This window comes from Myxocyprinus asiaticus, chromosome 39 (assembly GCF_019703515.2).
Source record: "Myxocyprinus asiaticus isolate MX2 ecotype Aquarium Trade chromosome 39, UBuf_Myxa_2, whole genome shotgun sequence".
NCBI lineage: Eukaryota > Metazoa > Chordata > Actinopteri > Cypriniformes > Catostomidae > Myxocyprinus > Myxocyprinus asiaticus.
The window spans coordinates 29,082,043-29,101,494 of record NC_059382.1 but is presented as its reverse complement, the minus strand read 5'-3'; the positions used below and the strand labels follow the sequence as shown (position 1 = coordinate 29,101,494).

At 37.0% G+C, this 19,452-nt stretch overlaps 1 protein-coding gene across 1 annotated transcript; it reads right to left on the bottom strand.

The window, feature by feature from the left end:
* Window positions 1-5,810: 5,810 nt before the first annotated feature.
* On the bottom strand, window positions 5,811-16,977 carry LOC127430021 (transcription regulator protein BACH1-like). Its single transcript, XM_051679426.1, has 5 exons — window positions 16,837-16,977; window positions 15,454-15,708; window positions 11,302-12,555; window positions 9,260-9,466; window positions 5,811-8,747 (listed from the first exon to the last, which is right to left on the bottom strand). Exons 2-5 carry the CDS (start codon window positions 15,691-15,693, stop codon window positions 8,367-8,369), a joined length of 2,082 nt encoding a protein of 693 aa, XP_051535386.1. The 5' UTR covers window positions 15,694-15,708; window positions 16,837-16,977; the 3' UTR covers window positions 5,811-8,366.
* Between the last annotated feature and the right edge of the window lie 2,475 nt (window positions 16,978-19,452).

The window sequence follows — 19,452 nt, the reverse complement described above, 5'->3', positions numbered from 1 at the left end:
TTACATGGAACACAAAAAGAGATGTTTTGCAGAATGTTAGACTTAGAGTTTTTTTTAAACAATACAATTAAAGTAAATGGTGACTGAGACTGAACATTTTGCCTCACAAAGAAAGTCATATGGTTTGGCACGACAGGAGGATAAATCATGACAGATTTTTTTTGGGGGGGGGGGGGGGTTGAACTATCCCATTAAAAGTGTGGTGCCCCTGCAAGTTATAAGTGGCTATAAGCAGAGACTTGGGAGTGCGTTAACCACACAGAACACCCTAGCAACCACCAAGGACACCCAGGCAAATGCAAGTCACTAAAAAACATTTATAACACTTAACAACCACATAACAACATCCTAGCACCCATCCAAAACACCCTAGCAGCCATCTAGCAACGTTCTTGAAATCACAGAGGACACCCAAGCAACTGCAAGTCACTAATATCCCCTTAAAACACCTTAAATATCATTTAGCAACGTCCTAGCAACCATCCAGAACACACTAGCAACCACCTAGCAATTTCCTAGCAAACACCAAGGACACCCAAGCAACTGCAAGTCACTAATAACCGCTTAAAACACCTTAAATATCATATAGCAACGTCCTAGCAACCATCCAGAACACACTAGCAACCACCTAGCAATTTCCTAGCAAACACCAAGGACACCCAAGCAACTGCAAGTCACTAATAACCCCTTAAAACACCTTAAATATCATATAGCAACGTCCTAGCAACCATCCAGAACACACTAGCAACCACCTAGCAATTTCTTAGCAAACACCAAGGACATCCAAGCAATCACCAGTCACTAAAAACCACTTAGAACATCTTAATATTCGCATAACAATGTCTTAGCAACCACCTAACACCCTAGCAACATCCTAGCAACCACCAGGGACACCCTAGCAACCACATAGCAACATCCTAGCAACCACCAAGGACACCCTAGCAACCACCAATCACTAAAAACCACCTAGAACACTTTAACAACCACATAGCAACATCTTGGCAACCACCTAGAACACCCTAGAAACCACCTAGCAACCACTGAGGACACCTTAACAACAACATAAAAACACCCTAGCAACCATCAAAAGCACCCTGGCAACCACCTAGCAATGTCTGAGCAACCACAGGGGACACTCAAGCAACCACACATCATTAAGAACCCCTTAGAACCCCTTAACAACCACATGCACAAGCACAACTTGCAAAAACTATGTTAGACACTGTAATATGCTCTGGCCCCCTCTCTGCTCATCGTGGTGATGAGATTTATAGTAGATTAGTGTCACTGAATGGCTGGATGTCTGAGTGGTGTCCGGAGAATAGCATAGGATTTATAGACAATTGGAAGATTTTTGGGGTAGACCTGACCTGCTAAAGAGAGACGGACTACAACCCTCCAGGGAAGGTGCTGCTCTCCTCTCTAGTAATTTGGCTCATAGTCTTAATAGTGATAGTATTTGACTAACTGGGGCCCAGGTCAGGGAGCAGACAAACTGGTTAATCCAAACGTCTGCTAGCTGCCTTGAGATGTCACACAGGTCACATAAACTACAACACATAGGGACTGTATCACCTAGATATTTGCGACTGTGTCTGTTCCCTGAACTACCAAACACAAAACTCTCACTAAATCATTTAGAAAAAAATAGATTAAGGTCAAACTTAAAAAATAAAAAAACAACAAAAAAACAACTGAAGATAAACATCATACTAAACATTAGATCTCTTTCTACCAAAGAACTAATTGTAAATGAAATTATTACAGATCATATTTTGGATGTGCTCTGTTTGACTGAAACCTAGCTTAAACCGGATGAATATATTAGTTTAAATTAATCTACTTCCCCAGTTATTGTTATAAACATTAGCCTCATCTGAAGGGTCAGTAGGAGGAGGTGTTGCTATTATTTACAGTGAAGTTTTTGGTGTTACTCAGAGGACAGGATATAAGTCTTTTGAACTAATAATGCTTAATGTGACACTGTTAGATATAAATAAAAAATCTCTGTCGTCTTTTGCCCTTGCTACAGTATATAGATCACCCAGGCCGTACTCTGGTTTCCTTGGTGAATTTGCTAATTTTCTATCAGATCTAGTAGTTAATGTAGATAGAGCTTTAATTGTTGTTGACTTCAACATTCACATAGATAACGAAAATGACACGTTGGGATTAGCATTTATCAATATTCTCAACTCTCTTGGAGTCAGACAAAATGAGACAGGACCAACTCATTGCCATAATCATATGCTAGATTCATTTCTGTCATATGTAGTTGATGTTGATACTATAGAAATTCTACCGCAGAGCGATGACATCTCAGATCACTACCTCGTCTCTTGTTTGCTGCGATCAGCTAATGTCACTCAGTCTACACCATGCTATCATTTAGGTAGAGCTATTCTTTCGAATACTAAAGATAGCTTCACTAATAATCTTCCAGAATTGTCTCACATACTCGGTAAGCCAAAAAGTCTAGAATAACTTGAGGTAATAACAGAAAATATCAATACAGTCTTCTCTAGCACTCTTGATAGTGTTGCCCCCCTTCGAAGGCCCCGCACCATAGTACAATGATCTCGCTCATGTTCTCAAGAGAGCAGCTCGGAAAATGGAGCGCAAGTGGAAGAATATAAAATTCGAGGTATTTCACGGTGCATGGAAGGATAGTGTCTGTACCTACAGACAGGCACTAAAAGCTGCCAAGTCAGCATATTTTAGAAAACTCATAGAAAATAATCACAACAATCCTAGGTGTTTATTCAGTACTGTGGCTAAATATGTTAGGAATAAAGTAATGACTGAACCAGATATTCACAATAGTACAATAGTAATGACTTCATGAATTTCTTTACTGATAAAATTGAAATAATCAGAAATAAAATTGGAACTATACAATCAACTTTCACAGCACCTCAGAAAACAGTGTCTCATAATTTTCCTCACGAGCAACTTCAATCCTTCGCTGTCATAGTTCATGAAGAGCTAACAAAACTTATCAAAAAAACAAAAGCCACAACATGTACACTACCAGTCAAAAGTTTTGAAACACTTACTCATTCTTTATTATATATTTTTTTTTTCACATTTAGAATAATAGTAAAGTCATCAAAACTATGGAATAACATAAATGGAACTATGGGAATTATGTTGTGACTAAATAAAATCCTAAATAAATCAAAACTGTGTTATATTTTAGCATCTTCAAAGTAGTCACCCTTTGCCTAGAATTTGCAGACATGTACTCTTTGTCATTTTCTCAACCAGATTCTTGAGGTATCACCCTGGGATGCTTTTTAAACAGTATTGAAGGAGTTCCCATCTATGTTGGGCACTTTTTGGCTGCTTTTCTTTATTATTTGGTCCAAGTCATCAATTTCAAAAACTTTTTTTTTTTTTTTTATTGCATTTTAGTTTTATAATGAAATAAATTAATATGGTGGCACAATTATATTTTTGTCTACAAAACTAATTTCAAACATTTAAGCATACGCCTTCAGATCAAAAGATTTTTAAGATCATGAGAAACATTTCAGTCAAGTGTTTCAAAACTTTTGACCGGTAGTGTATGTTCGATCCAATACCAACTAAGCTCTTAAAAGCGGTATTCCCTGTAATCTCAGAACCTCTTCTTAATATTGTTAACTCCTCGCTATCCTTAGGACATGTCCCAAGAAACTTTAAAATGGCAGTTATCAAACTGCTTATTAAGAAGCCACAGCTTGATCCTGGAGAACTGGCTAATAATCTATCAATTATTTCGAAAGACTAGAAAAGGCGTCCTCCCAACTATGTTCATTTCTACATAGAATTGATACATGAACAATTTCAGTCAGGATTTAGGCCCGAGTACAGAGACTCTACTTATCAGAGTTAAAAATGACTTGCTCTTATCATCTGATCGCGGCTACATTTCTCTTCTAGTGCTTTTAGATTTTAGTGCTGCCTTCGATATGATAGATCACGACATTCTCTTGAATAGGCTGGAGAATTATATTGGCATTAGTGGACTTGCATTAGCATGGTTTAGGTCCTATTTATCAGACCGCAACCACTTTGTATGTGTAAACGAGTAACTGTCAAATCAAACAAAAGTTAAGTATGGAGAGCCACAGGGATCAGTTTTAGGGCCTCTGCTTTTCTCCTTATACATGCTTCCCCTGGGAGATATTATTAGGAATCATGGAATTTCCACTGTTATTCCGACGATACCCAACATTATAGTTCTTCTAAACCCAACGAAAATTCACAATTCTCCAAATTAGCAGAGTGTATCAGTGAAATCAAAGATTGGATGGCCAGAAATTTCCTTCTACTCAATTCCAAAAACCTCTAAAAATAAGCCACTAAAATATAATTTGACTCTCGATGGATGTACTTTTACGTCATCTTCTACAGCAAAGAACTTAGGTGTTATATTTGATACCAATCTGTCCTTTGAAAATCACATTTCTAATGTTTGTGGAACAGCATTCTTCCACCTCAGAAATATTGCTAAGTTACAACACATGCTCTCCGTTGCTGATGCCGAAAAACTAATTCATGCGTTCATGACCTTAAAACTAGATTATTGTAATGCATTACTGGGAGGTTGGTAAATAGATGAGACTTTAGTCTAGACTTAAACTGAGTGAGTGTGTCTGCATCACGAAAAGTGTTAGGGAGACTATTCCTTAGCAATGTCCTAGCAACCACTTAGAACACTTTAACAACAAAAAATGCCCCCGCAGATGTTGTCCAATCAGTGGCGGATCCTCGCATGATTGACACACAGGTGGGCACTATGCTTCCCCCACTCTGTGTCATCACTCCTCTCATTCAAAATAAACAGTCCTAGAGAATAACACTTATCCTGCTATTTGTCTGAAAATGCCTCCTCACCTGCTAGAGGCCAAAAGTGCAGCAGGGATGGATGTTATTGATTTATAGATTTTGATTTAAACTAATTTAACTGAGTCAAATTAAATTGGGGAAATCAATGTCAACACCCAGCCCTACAAATATTAGGTGATGTTGATTTAATTTTATTGGTAACAGCCTACAGTATCTTATTATTCAAATTGAATTAACTGATTAAATTGAAGGATTTGACATAAAAATAAAAAATCCCTCAAAGCAAACAAATGCTAATATTGCCTCCTAACGGAAAAGTACATTTCTGACCCTGGTCCCAGCAACAATCCAGAACGCCCTAGCACCCTAAGATGTGTTTCAGGTGATCCGATCACTAGTGCTCAGCGCTAACCAGGTGTATACGGGATCACAAAAACCTTAATCATTACGGGCGAGCATCGCTCACATTTTCTCCAGAAATGTACAGTATATATGTAGTGTGGAAAATTAGTATTGCTGATACACAGAAAATGTTTTTCATGTATTCCACTTATCAGGATGGACAAAATTACATTTTAAAAGGCTTGTTTTATTTTTCAGCAGTATTTGTGCTTGCAATATTAGACAGCAAACTAATGAGTATTGTACTTTGCATTGATAAACAATAGTTATGAAACAGCAAGGACTAATTAACTGCTTTTTATGTGTTATAAAACATGTTATTATTACGTTATTACTGGCTTATTTTATTTGCAATTATTATTTGCTACATCTGAATCATTTAAGTGAATTACACAGTGCGTTCTAGGATTACATTACAATATTTTGGTTACAGGGTTATAGCAAAGGCACATAACAGTAAAAATAGAACATTTCAATGAAGTAACAATTACACAGAGGACAGTAACAACAACCAGGTAAAATCTTTGGACTAAGAAGTGTGTTAAAGTGATTTTGAATGAGAAGTCAACATGAAATGGCATTCACAACACATTTTACTTCAGTTATGTGACACAGAATTTTCAAAGAGAAAAAAAATGTAGGCAAAGACTTGATATAATCCATCAGTAATTGACTGGATCCAGAATGGAGACCTGAATGCAAATTTGACGTAGTAATACTTAAACAGCCATTTGGCTATTGGTTAACATTACCCAATTGCCTAGGTGATGTCAGCAGAAATAGAATTTTGATGAAATATTATGAATACATTACAAACCTGTTTTTCTATGGAATAATGTGCACAGTAATACCAGGAATGTTAATAAAGTATATAGGGTTGATTTTGATAACAATTTGATTTCAAAAGTCATTTTAAATGGACCATTCTAGGTCAATTTCTAACTCACTAGACTTAAACAAAAAGTAACACTATCTAAACGTATTCAGATAGGATAGGGGAATGAAGGATTATTGTGAGACGTTCGAACAAAATTAATAAAGAATTACAAATAAACAAATTGACAGTTCATTATTCTTACCTTAGGGACTATGACTACGGCTTCCATGTATTTTTGACAAACCCTATATAATATGCATGTAAACATGCACTGCAGTTACAGTATTTAAATGTGTAACAATGTGACAAAAGACATAAGCATATATTAAAAACTTTAAAAAAGAGATGCATATTCAATATACAATGTCCATGCCAGTTATGCTAAAGACAGATTATGCTAAACTGGAATGTAGTTGGTTATATGCTTTACATACAATAGCATAATCACAATGCATTAACATAATAAAGGGAATTACATTGATTGTCCGTTTTGGCAGAGTAAATGAAATGAGTAATACTAGGATAATGCTAGGATTTCGTACAAAACAGGCATATTGGCTACGTTCACACAGACGCACAATACGGTCGTCAGTCCTGTTTTAGAGTGCTAGATACAGTTCCTGTATGTTCACACATGAGCTTGGCTAGTGTTTTGCGTTATTTCATGTTGGGATCCAGTAACTATATATAAGATATAAGGTATGTTACACCTGAAGGCTTTGGATCTAGTTGCTTTCTTCCAAAGGTTTTGTCCCAAATGCTGCACTCAGTTGCAAGCTAAATAAACTGTGAGATATATACTGAATATTTACAATATTATCACAATGGTTTAGCTGGCGATATAACATAACATCAAAATCGCGATATGGTCATATGTGATTATTAAACTGCAAAAGGTTGAGATTTAATTAAATGAATACATAGTCTGTGTGCGCTTTAGACTGAACGGAGGACGCGCTGTTCTGTGTGCACGCGCGGGGTTTGTGATACGCCGTTTTCGGCAGTGTCGGAGCGATTCGCTTTCACTGTGAAAGTGAAGTGTGGCAGGTTCACACATTCGCACAATTCCAAAAATCACAAATCTGAAAATGTGACACAGAATCACAAAAGGAGATGACAGCGTTCCATTAGATTTGCCACGAGGAACATTGTAAACTGTCAAATACACAAAGCACTTTCAGTTTTGCGGCAAAATAAAAGCTCCAGGTGAAATAAATACGACGGAAATATATTACATTTGCATAAATCAAAAATAATCCTCAATAATATTAATAATAATTAATAAACTTGACTGGGTCCCACAATCATAATGCAGTATTATAACAATCTTCAACTAGGTTCTAAAATAAGTGAGTGAAGTAGCTTTTACACACCCTGTTTATTCCCCAAAATGTTTTATTAAAAATACATGTAGGTAAATTATTATTTAATGTAGCACAATAAATGTACTGTTGTATTTGTTGAATATAAATGGAAATGATTAAATATTCTTTCTTAAGTTCATTTAGTAAACTGTGGAGAACATGCCTTCATTATTTTTAACTAAATTTTTACTTAATGCATTAAACATTTTGAATCTACTTGGCTACAATGGCTGTTTGGTTGATATGATAATTCTTCTGATTGAACCAGACATCACCATCGAGATACAGTATATATTGAATATCGTTAAAAGGCTGAAAAATATAAAAATGAATGAAAAATATAATTTTTGTGGCCATACTACCCCACCCTAATCCAAAGCCATTTTCCATCAAATTAGATTTGATGCATAAACGGGTTCATTGTTTGGACTGGTTTATTAAATAACGCTGCGTCAATTCTTAAAAGACTTTTTGAAGTTGTGGAAGTCATCATCTTTGTCTCTATGGTTACAGGTGTTATTCACAGCTTATTGTGGGAATAGAAAATGGGCTTGACTTTAGTTATTTGTTTGTACAGTCAGTATTCGATAAGCGCCTGTAAGCTGTTGTATGTACAGAAAGATTTGAGATTCACACCTGTTAGTAAACACTGTGTGAACGTAGCCATTATGGATCCACAGCATATCAAACAAGGGATGAAACGCCAAGCATTTCCATATGAAACTCCTGATAAAAGTGCAAAATTAGTCATATCCATATCCATATCCATATATGACTTAAAACATTACGAAAGTGCTAATTATTTAGATCATGCTTAAAATAGTAATTGATCGTTGCAGAAAGGTAAGCTCCTGAGTAAAAATGAAATATCAGACCAGTCACAAAGTGCTTTACTCCATTCTGAAACATGGATCCGGATCTGTAACAGTGCTTTGCATGTTGTCTTGCAGCAAGGCAGTGGAGGACCTGAGTGCTATTGTTTCTTCTTGAGAACAAGTGTCCAGAACTTCCTCTGCTATAAAGACATCCAGGCAGTTGTCTGCATGGGTTTCCCGGTCTGGGCCAGCCAGGTTGGGGGAGGCAATGGGGGTGAGTAGGACGGAGGTGGGACCATCAGAGGAGATGTACCTGGACAGGGCTTGCAGCTGCTCGGACTGCGGCGAGGGGTCCTTGAAGAGGCTCTGGCACAGGCCTGAGAGGTTTTGACGCATCTCCTCCAAGCTGAGCTTGAGCTGGTTGCGATCTTGCAGTAACTTCTCCTTCTCACTCCTCTGATAAACATGAAAACATAAGAAGATCCATTTTAGGATTGTACTGTATTTAAGTATGGTAATTAATTTTATAATTTTATTTATTTATCACACATTATACATTTTGCACATATACAGTGAAATTCTTTTTTTCACATATCCCAGCTAAGCTGGGGTCAGAGCACAGTGTAAGCCATGATACGGCACCCCTGGAGCAGATAGGCTCAAGGGCCTTGCTCAAAGGCCCAACAGTGGCATCTTGGCAGGGCTGGGGCTTGAACCCCCAACCTTCTGATCAGTAACCCAGAGCCTTAACCGCTGAGCCACCACTGCCCCCATTTGGTGTTCTGTCCTTATTAGTGGAAGAATCTACGTTCAAGAAATGCTAACGTAACTGAATGTCAAGAAAAACATTCAAGAATATAATTCAGAACCGGTTCTGAGTAAGAACCAGCTCTCGGTTGCCATCCCAACTATTGGTGAAATCTCTTGTTGAATGTGTTCAAAAAATGTCACATAACCCACACATTTACCAGTCTTTTGATCTCTCCCTCCAGCCTGTAGATACAGTCTAGTTTCCTTTTGCGGCAGCGCTGTGCAGCCACACGATTCTTACTGCGTCGTCTCACATCCTGAACAAATTCCAGCTGTTCCGGTGTCAGTTGCTGCTCTTTCAACATCTGCAGGAATGCTCTCCTGCTCATGCTGGAAATTTGTTCCACAGGGAACGGCAAATCCACCTGGGAAGAAAACCAAGATGTCAACACTGCATAATGGAGGAATCCAGCTATGCTCAGTCTAGTGTTTGCATAGAGACTGATATTTTCACTGAAACTTTAACCTGAAGCATGTCGGGGAATCTCAATCAATATCAAGTAAGAAATAAATCTGAAGGTGAAGTGAGGAATTTCTGTTACACTACTAGCACCAAAAACTAAAGTAACATCTGAAGAACATGTGGGTGTTGCTTGTTTGTGCACAACTTGCCACCATGATGCTGAGGTGTTGTGGGTAGTTGCCAGGATGTTGCAACAGTATTTGCTTGCTAAGGTGTTCCGAGTGGTTGCCAGCATTTTGCTATGCGGTTGCTAGGGTGCCCTAGGTGGTTGCTAGGTGTTTTCCAGTGTGTTCTGGGTGGTTGCGTACAGGCCCAAGTCAAATGAATCCACCCCAAAGTCTCTGTAATATTTTGATCTCTAGATATGCACTGTGTCCCTCCTTCACTGTAAGTTTATGAGTCTGTTTTATTGTCCACTAGTTTAATATTATAAATCTATGATTTATGGATATATCCGTTTACGATTGAAAACTCCTTTTTAGTTTCATTTTTTATAGTATGCAGTAATAAAGAGTGTTTGTGAAAGTCTCCCTTTCCACTGGAGGAAAAAGCCATTCCAATGTGGATGAGAGGCATAATCAGGCAAAATCAAATGCAGCTTTTTCAAACGAAAATGACTTAGTGTGAACATGGCCTAAGTAAAAGCTACAGTAATAGAGCCCAAAAGTCAGGTTCCGGAAATAAAATCCTATTCATTTTTTTCCACTGGGGATTTGATTTTTGACGATAACTTATAAACCTCAAACGACACACCACCAGTGAGCTCCGAGGTTGTTTATCGATGGTACATGATTCTGTTGCCATCAGTCCATGTATTTCAACTACACTACCCATAATCCTGCTGAGAAAGATCCACTAATCAGAGAACAGAAGCAAACAAACTGCACAAAAAGAGCTCCGCAGCGACCACCAACTTCCATGATGCACTGTGAATGACGAAATTGAGTCGTCTCAAACTGCTTATATATTTGCATATATCTGAATATTTTGCAATACATTTAAAATATGTTGTTTCTATACTTATAATTAACCATTTTAGATCAATAATTTTATATTTTTCCATCATTTGCATCAGTTAGCAATGCTTGATGGAACTGTAGTTCATGCCCTCATTACAGATTGTAGTACATGGTCTTGTCTGATTTTCAAATACTTTTTTTTGCTTTAAATCAAAGTTTGTAATATTGTGATTCGCCTCTGAGCTGGTTGGTTGGGTTCATAGTTCACAGGCTTAGAACTCGTTTAATGAAATCCCTATGGAAACATTTAATGGAAAAAATACTTTTGGAACCAATACGGCTAAAAAAGTAGACACTTAAAGGTATAGTTAACCCAAAAATCTAAATTCTCTCATCATTTACTTACCCTTATGCCACCAATTTCTTTCACCTGCTGAACTCAAATTAAGATTTAAGCCCCCTACTGCCCAGGGAGAAGAATTTCAAGCAAAAAAGGACTTAAATATTGATCTGTTTCTCACCCACAACTATCATATCACTTCTGAAAATATGGATTAAAACAAGAGTCGTATGGATTACTTTTATGATGCCTTTATGTGCTTTTTGGAGGGTCAAAATGTTGGCACCCATCCACTTGCATTGTATGGACCTACAGAGCTGAAATATTCTTGAGGGTAAGTAAATAATGAGAGAATTTTTATTTTTGGGTGAACTAACCCTTTAACCTGTAACTTTAAAAGGCTTCATTCCATTCAGCACTTGATGAGTGTTAACATACCTCCTGCACCTGATCATTGCTAGCACATTGCTCACTGTCTCCATCCGATTCACACTCCGAGTTCTCCATAGAGATAATGGGGGACATGCAGGGACTGTCCCTTGTGTCCTCTTTGGACAAGTTGTCCTCTCTAGAGCTCTGTCGCTCATTGGAGCTCAGGTCCCTCAGAAAGGGACAATCATCAGGTGCAGCACCCAGATCCAGATGCTTCAACCAGTGGAAGTCTGAGCTATTTCCTGCAGTTGACTGGTCAATAGAGTCCAGAGGAAGCGGCTCGTTTAATGTGGAGCTCAAATCAGACCAAAAGCCCTTTGCGAGATGCTCGGCCACTTCCCTTTCCACTGTGCTCCGTTCAGTGCATCCATCTTTAGGGGCCAGATCGGGGAATGTTTGTTCATTGGAATCAAAGACTTGGTTGACGTTGGTTCCAATGTTGCTTAGGTTACCAGTACTATCAATGCTGTCCAAAACCATGCTGGATTCTGTTGAATTCAGAGGACACAGATGGCGACATTCAGTAGGTGGAATCAGAGAACTTTCATGTTGGTCAAAATGTCCCTTAGTTATACTGATGTTCAGGACTTTGTCAGAAGATGTGTCAGTAGAAATACAATGGACATCCACCGCTAGCTCTGTCTGAAACTCATCCTCCATTGCTAAAATGTCTCCACCACAACCAGCTGTAGCAGAATGCTGTTTCTCATTGTCATTGGTGCTTGAAAGGGACAGGAATGGACAAACTTCATTGACTGCTACAGAAGATGAAGGCAACTGTGGACCACAGTTCTGGAGGCAAAACTGCTCTTGACCATCACCAACATGGTTTGAAGTGCTTTTTGCATACAGAGGTGATATATCTAACTGTAATTCTTTGTCATTTGAGATAGAGGGACAATTTTTTGGATACTCTGTAGAGGGTGTTGCACATGAAGTTGGTTCAACTTCAGTTTCTGCCAACTGAGGTGCATTATCTTTTCCCGTTTCAGGGTTTTGGTCATCGATAGGACTGCGGTTTCCACAGAGGGGTTTGGGTTTATCACGGGAACCTTGACTCTTGCCTTTGCTCTTGACTTTTTGTGGGGTTTTACTACCACCAGACAGCTTGGGGACAAGGAACTCAAAGCAGGCTTTGTCAAGGTTGTGAAATCCCAGGAATTCCGCACATCTGTGGATCTCCAGGATATTTTCTTTAGTGAAGTGAAGCTTTGCAGTGTAGGCAAACTGCAGTAGGGGCTCAAATCCTTCCACGGTGACCTTGAGAGATTAATGCTCAATTTATGATTATTGCAAAATTAATTCATTTACATTACTGGGTTATAGCTATAAGGTATTTAACTCTGCATAATCTCAATCTATAGAAGGCCTTATTTGAAGACACTGCAATGTAAACCATTTTTGAAATATCAGTTCACTCAAAAAAGAAAAGTCATCATTTGCTCCCTCCTTTCATTCCGAAACCCTTATTGACGTTAATGATTCTGAACGCAATTAGTTGTCACTTATGTCGAAACTGATCGCGTTGCACAAAGTTTGAAAATGCAAATTAAAAGAAATGCAAACTAAATTTGAGAGCTACGGCGGAGAGAAAAACATTTGTACTTGAGAAAAATGTATGACTTAACCCTATAACGCAGTGTGTATCAAATATGATACACAACGTTTGATGCTTCCTGTCTCACTTTCTGTTCAAGCTGAAAAAAATAAAAAATAAAAAATAAAAAACTAAAAAGAAACTAATGGTATGTAAGTTTCACATGTTTATGGCATCGTCTAGTGGTTATTTGTGAGAAAAAAAAAGTGGTTTCAATGTTTATATCAATCTATTTAAAAATGGCGGCTGACTTCTGCATATACTTTTTATAAGATATTTTTAAAGTGTGAATTAATATGTCTGTGTATTTTCATATATGCAGCCTGCTCTGTCATTATAAAGATCTCATTATTTTACATTACAAGCTATTTTGATGTCATCTTACCGTAAGTTCCTGAGACCCAGCGAAATAAGTTTTTAAAAAAAAGATACATAAAAAAAAAAAAAAAGTGCATAACTTTTTATATTTTGTCTAATGGTACTAAAAACAGTTTAATCCATTGTGATATTCTTTTAGCAATGGCAGGCACATGCACCACTGACGCACAAACATGCAATGACTGTCTGCAAGTCTAGAAAAACTAGGTTGAACGTTGACAGCCCGCGCATACAATGGCAATGAAATTTATATATACTGCGCAAAATACTGCACAATTCAAGTATACTGCACAAAGCCGAAGTATACTTTGGCCTTTCAGTTTCTGTAATGCTAAGCTATCGCTACCAGTCTTCACTGATTTTCATTGTATGGAAAAGAGCAGTGAACATTTGTCTAACATCTCCTTTTTTGTTCAACTGAAGAAAGTAGGAAAAGTCATATGGGTTAGAACAACATGAGGTGACATTTTTGGGGGAACTTTTCTATTTTTTTAAATTGCATTTAAAAAAGAAAAAAAAAAAAAAGAAAAAAAAAAGAGGTCTGCAACCCAAACTCGGGCCCAACAAGACCCGAGAAACCGTCAGGTTTTTGGTCAGTTTTTCAAGGACTGGCATTTCAAGACCTTCAAGTTTCAAAAAAACATTTTGAAACACCTGTGTTCTGTTTCAAAGATTCAACATTGTGAAGAAGTTCAGGCTGCAAAGAGTACTTTATGTGACTGTTACATTGTTACACATGATTCTTGATTGTCCTGCACCAAGCAAAGTTGCGGCGCTTGATAAACCGCAAGCCAACGTTTTGTTCCTTCTGTTCTGGTTTGCTGTGGAGCCTCCTTAAAACTAGGGATGTGAAAAACTACCAACTGTCATAATTGACTAGTCCATCGGTTGTTTGAATGACTAGTCAACTAGTTGGTGTTAAGGAACGTATAATTAGGATCTGTTATATTAACATGACCTGATCTGATTGATTCTAATTGGTCAATAGCGCCATCCAGCGGTCCCATATTGCTCTGTAATAATCGCACATCCACGTATCAGGCCGCTCATCCGGGTTCTGCAAGCCGTCTCTCCTGCATATCGGATCACTGTGCGATCTCTACAAAGCATTTATTTATTTATTTGGCAAATATTCTTTTAATAGGAGTCAGATGGCCATTTTTACAAAGTAAACACCAACAGAACTCTGATGCAAACTGGAGGTTGATTCCAGCTGTTCAGTGATTTCTTTCTTCTTAAATTACATAATTTCAACGCAAATAGATATTATATGCCCATGCATTTATTTATTTGGTTAGTAGCCATGTAATAAGTGGGATAATGTACAGTCAGCCGGTTATTATCCCAAAATATAACCCTTCAAGGTAATACAAATGTCCTTCACTTCGCGTCAGGGTCCTGATCACCCTGCCGTGGTTTATTGTGCGATAAAAATCGCCTGACTGAACATTATCCCTTACATAACATCTTATTGCACAAAACTATCAAAGTAAGAGGAGTAAGAAATAAGAAAGGCTCCAACACAGAGCAGCAAAAAAACCGCGTTCGCGCATCCTGAATGCAGAATGACATGCTTCAATATAAGCAGAGCACTTCGAAGTCTCGCTGAACATTCAAAAGCGCAGAACTGCAAGATAATGATGCGAGTACTTGACTAGTTTGTGATGACAATTTAAACTTTTTTATTGCAACTATTTATTAAAGCAGTGTCAGACAGAATCAGCAAAAGACTTTAATCTCTCCAAAGCACCTCACAAATACACAAGCATTATTCACAGCAGAGGATTTAACTTCCGACAGTGATCATCTTGTAATGTATTGTTGATGCAGTGCTTTGAGGGCTAAAACAGCAGCAGTGCATAAATGGACTACACTTAAAACACTTAAGAGACTAAGCAGAAGGTTTTACTCTGTTGACTATTCTTTACTTTTAAGCCCAGCAAGCTATAATCACACAAAAAATGCTCTTCAAGAAGTTGCGTCTACGAATGTTGCCTACGATGCTTACATAAAATACAGAAAATTGCAGTAATATTTGCTAAGAGAAGAAATTATAAAGAGAGTGAGCGATTTTGGGTGTCATTTTGAGGCCCGTGCAGACCTCTAACTAAGAAAGATGTTAGCTTAATGATGTGTTTATCAAAAACATACAGATTCAACCCATGTACCATTTTAAGTATTACCTCATCTGGTAAGCTGACAGTGAAGTTTGGTCGGCTGTGGTTTGTGAGTCTGGTGTAAAAATAGTCACTGCAGGAAGCCAGCACAGAAGCGTGTGCTCGAAAGCTTCTGCTCTCCACTTCCACCGTCACGTCACACAAGATCTGCTTCTGCCTCAGCTCTTCCAATGAGCAAAGAACATGATGGCTGTGTACAGCAGACTGAAAAGTGAAGACAGAGGTCCGGGGGCCATCCACAGACATAACGCATGGGTTTAGCTACAAAACAATACACAGAAACAAACAGACAACTGTGTGACAGGTTGGAAATATATACAGAACATACATACATTTACTCATTCACTTGTTGCTGCAAACCTGTATGAATATCTTTCTTCCGTGGAAAACAAAAAAAAGATGTTAGTTAGTTTTGTGTGTGTGTTTGTGTGTGTGTGTGTGTGTGTGTGTGTGTGTAATGAACAGAAACAGAGGCAACAGCATAAAATAGTGGTAATACAGAAATACATGCATCAAGTTACATTTGGGTGGAGTGATGTCTAGCTCAATACATATTGATGGACTGTATAGATGCATACAAATACAAAAATTTCAAACTGTTTTTTTTTTTCTATTCTGCAATTTAAGTCTACTGCTGTAACACTGCTGTCCATGCTATAATTTCCTCATGAGATGAATAAAACACTATCCAATGATAAAATGTATTTATAATAATAATAATAATAATAATAATAATAAAAACATGGCTAACAATTGCTAAAATTTGTTGTGAGTCTGTTTTTCACCCGCAGTATTGATCTGTTATAGGTCTGTTTGCTTGTTGATGGATTTACTGATGGAACTGTGATTGTACATTAGACAAAACAAACGAAAATATGGTTGGGAACCACTGTCATATGGTATACAAACATAAATAAAATTTATACATAAAAGTGACAATTTAAAATCCAAAAATAGCCTAAAACAATTAACATTTAATGATATGACTGACCAGCAGAATAGAACAAACACTGATCATGACTCTGCAAAACTCAAATACATTATAAACATCTTGTTTTTAGTTCAGGGCTGGCCATAAGATAGCTGATCTTTCTGTATATGTGACCATCATATAATTCACGTACAAAATATGTCAAAATGAGTGTTGAGCAACTGTACAAACAATTCTTTTTGAGCTGACTGCATGAAAAAATAGCGCATATATATATATATATATATATATATATATATATATATATTATAATCATGAACGGAAGATTCATGTCAGAATCATTGGGGTAATAATACTGAAGTAGGAAACAGGCAGCAAACTGACATTGCACAATCTATCTAAAAACGATCATGTTTACACATGGGGTTTGCGTGTGTGTATACTAATATAAAACTGACCTGACATATCACCGGAGATCAAAACCCGTTAAAAAATCCCCCGCTGTCCATCGCGTTTGCAATATAAAAATTAAAACAGATAACAGCTCGAGATAAAAAGAGCTCTACATCGTCTTACGGCTGTCATGTGACTAAATAGTGCGTCAGTGCGCGACTGCGCGTCACACAGTACGTTTCGTACGTAAAGACAGCCACGCCCACTTCAAGCACAGAGATGCACAAAACATTTCTTTTTCAAAAAAAAAAAAAATAATAAAATAGCTTCACAATAGAAGTTCTACGATACACAGAAACAAATGAGCTTAGCAGTAAGGACAAATAATAAATAATAATGAAAAATACAAATAAAGGAAAAATACAATGGGATAACTTTCAAATGCACTTTTAAGAAATTTTATTATTAAAGATCATCTTACACGTTTTATCAAAAACATTGATTTTTTTTTTTTTCTCTAGATTTATATCTGTAATATTGGTAACACTTTAGAATAAGGTTCCTTTTGTTAACATTAGTTAACAACATTAGTCAACATTACTAACAATGAACAAAACTTTTAAAGCATTTACAGCATTTACTATTCTTGGTTAATGTACATTTCAACATACATTAATACATTTTTAAAATCAAAAGATGTATAGGTTAACATTAGTTAATGCACTATAAACTAACATGAACAAACAATGAACAATTATATTTTTTATCAACTAACATTAACAAAGATTATTAATAAATGCTGAAGAAAATATATTGTTCAGTGTTAGGTCATGGTACTTAATTCATTAACTAATGTTCACGACTGGAGCCTTTTTGTAAAGTGTTGCCGTAATATTTTTTCCAAAATCACACTATATTTCAAAAAACATATTTTACGGGCTACTATATTTTATACAAATTCAAGCCAGGTACATTTCAACATTAACCAACCTCAAAGGTCATCCCAAAATTTGCATTAATACAGTTCAATAAATCCAACATTTCAGTCTTTTTAAATTGCAATTCAGCAACAAAAAAATTATGCACACAAGCAAAATGTTCAGAGTATTTTTAATTTCAGTTGGCAATATAATTTAGGTACATAATTGCACATAACTGTATTTTAGTCACAGTGGACCAATAGAAAGTTATATCAACAGAGCAATGCCCGAAATGAACTTTTACATTAAGGGGCAATATTTGTCCCCCAGATTTGATTTTCAGGGGCTTTTCTATACCAATATGAGGTCAATTTTGCTTATAACCATATCAGATAAACTATATTTCATCTATTTATATCAAACACATCAATTTAATCAATTCCTCAATACAAATTCTCAAGATTGAGAGTTGTTTAGCTCTTACCCTTAAAATTACAATCAACATTAACATGCAATAATATTTATAACTAGGACAATAAAAGAATATTAAGAACTATGTGAGCTGTTACATTTAAAAACAGAAGAATGCATTACAGGGGCATCTTCTGCTGCCACATTTTAAATTATGGGGGGATTTTTGTCACTTTTAGTGGCATTTTTGTTCACATTTGTGTTCTGCAGGAGAAAGAAAGTCTGGGATGAAAGTAAGTAAATGAAGAGAGAATTTTCATTTTTGGGTGAACTATCACTTTAAGTTTAATGGATGAATGAAACCGGTTTAAAAAAGGAAAAGTTCACCCAAAAATGTTAAATTATCATTTACTCACCCTCATTTCTTCCATGGAACAAAAGGTGTAAAGATGTAGGACAGAATGTCAGCCTTAGTCACCATTTATTTTCACAGAATTGAAAAAAAGATGCAATAAAAGTGAAGGGTAACTGAGGCATTCTACCTAACATCTCTTTCTGTGTTCCATGGAAGAAAGCAAGTCATTTGGGAACAATATGTGGGTAATTTACATTCAACTTTAACCCACACTGGAACTGAGTTTTCCGCCACCGAAAATGGAGACTTTTGAAAACACTCCACTCCAGCCATATTCTTTAGAAAACTATGACGTTAGGAAACTGAAAAAAGTTTTCAAACAAAAACTTATTAGTGCGGACGTGTCCTGAGATGACAGCAGAATGTCTCACCATCCATAAACTTTAACTTTTCATTTTTTAGCATGACTTTTCTCATGATTTTTAGGTGTGCTGTCGTCAAAAAACGTTTTCCACACTGAGAGCCTTCATGCTTTCTCGTTCCTGCATGTAGATTCTCGTGAATAACGAGATGCCTCTTATGTCTGTAACTCAATTACTGCAATGGAAACTTCTTATGTGTTGCTTCTTATGTCTTCTAAAACTTGCAGAATGTGAGAATCGTTTTCCACAAGGAGTGCACTGGTAAGGTTTCTCTCCTGTATGCATCCCACGTGTTCTTTGAAACACCTCTTCCACATTACGTGCACACATACGATTTATCTCCGGTATGTAATCTAAGGTGGTTGGAGTGGGATTTCACATGGGCAAAATGTATCCCACAATAGCCGCACTTGTACGGCTTCTCACCACTATGCAATCTCATGTGGCATTTTAGAGACTGTAAGCAAGGACCTTTCCACATAAAGAGCAGGGGTAACCCAGTTCTTTAATTTGCAGGGCAGTGTCCCTGTCCAGCTTTTGGTGCAGTCTTTGCCTTTCTTGGATTTTCTTGTG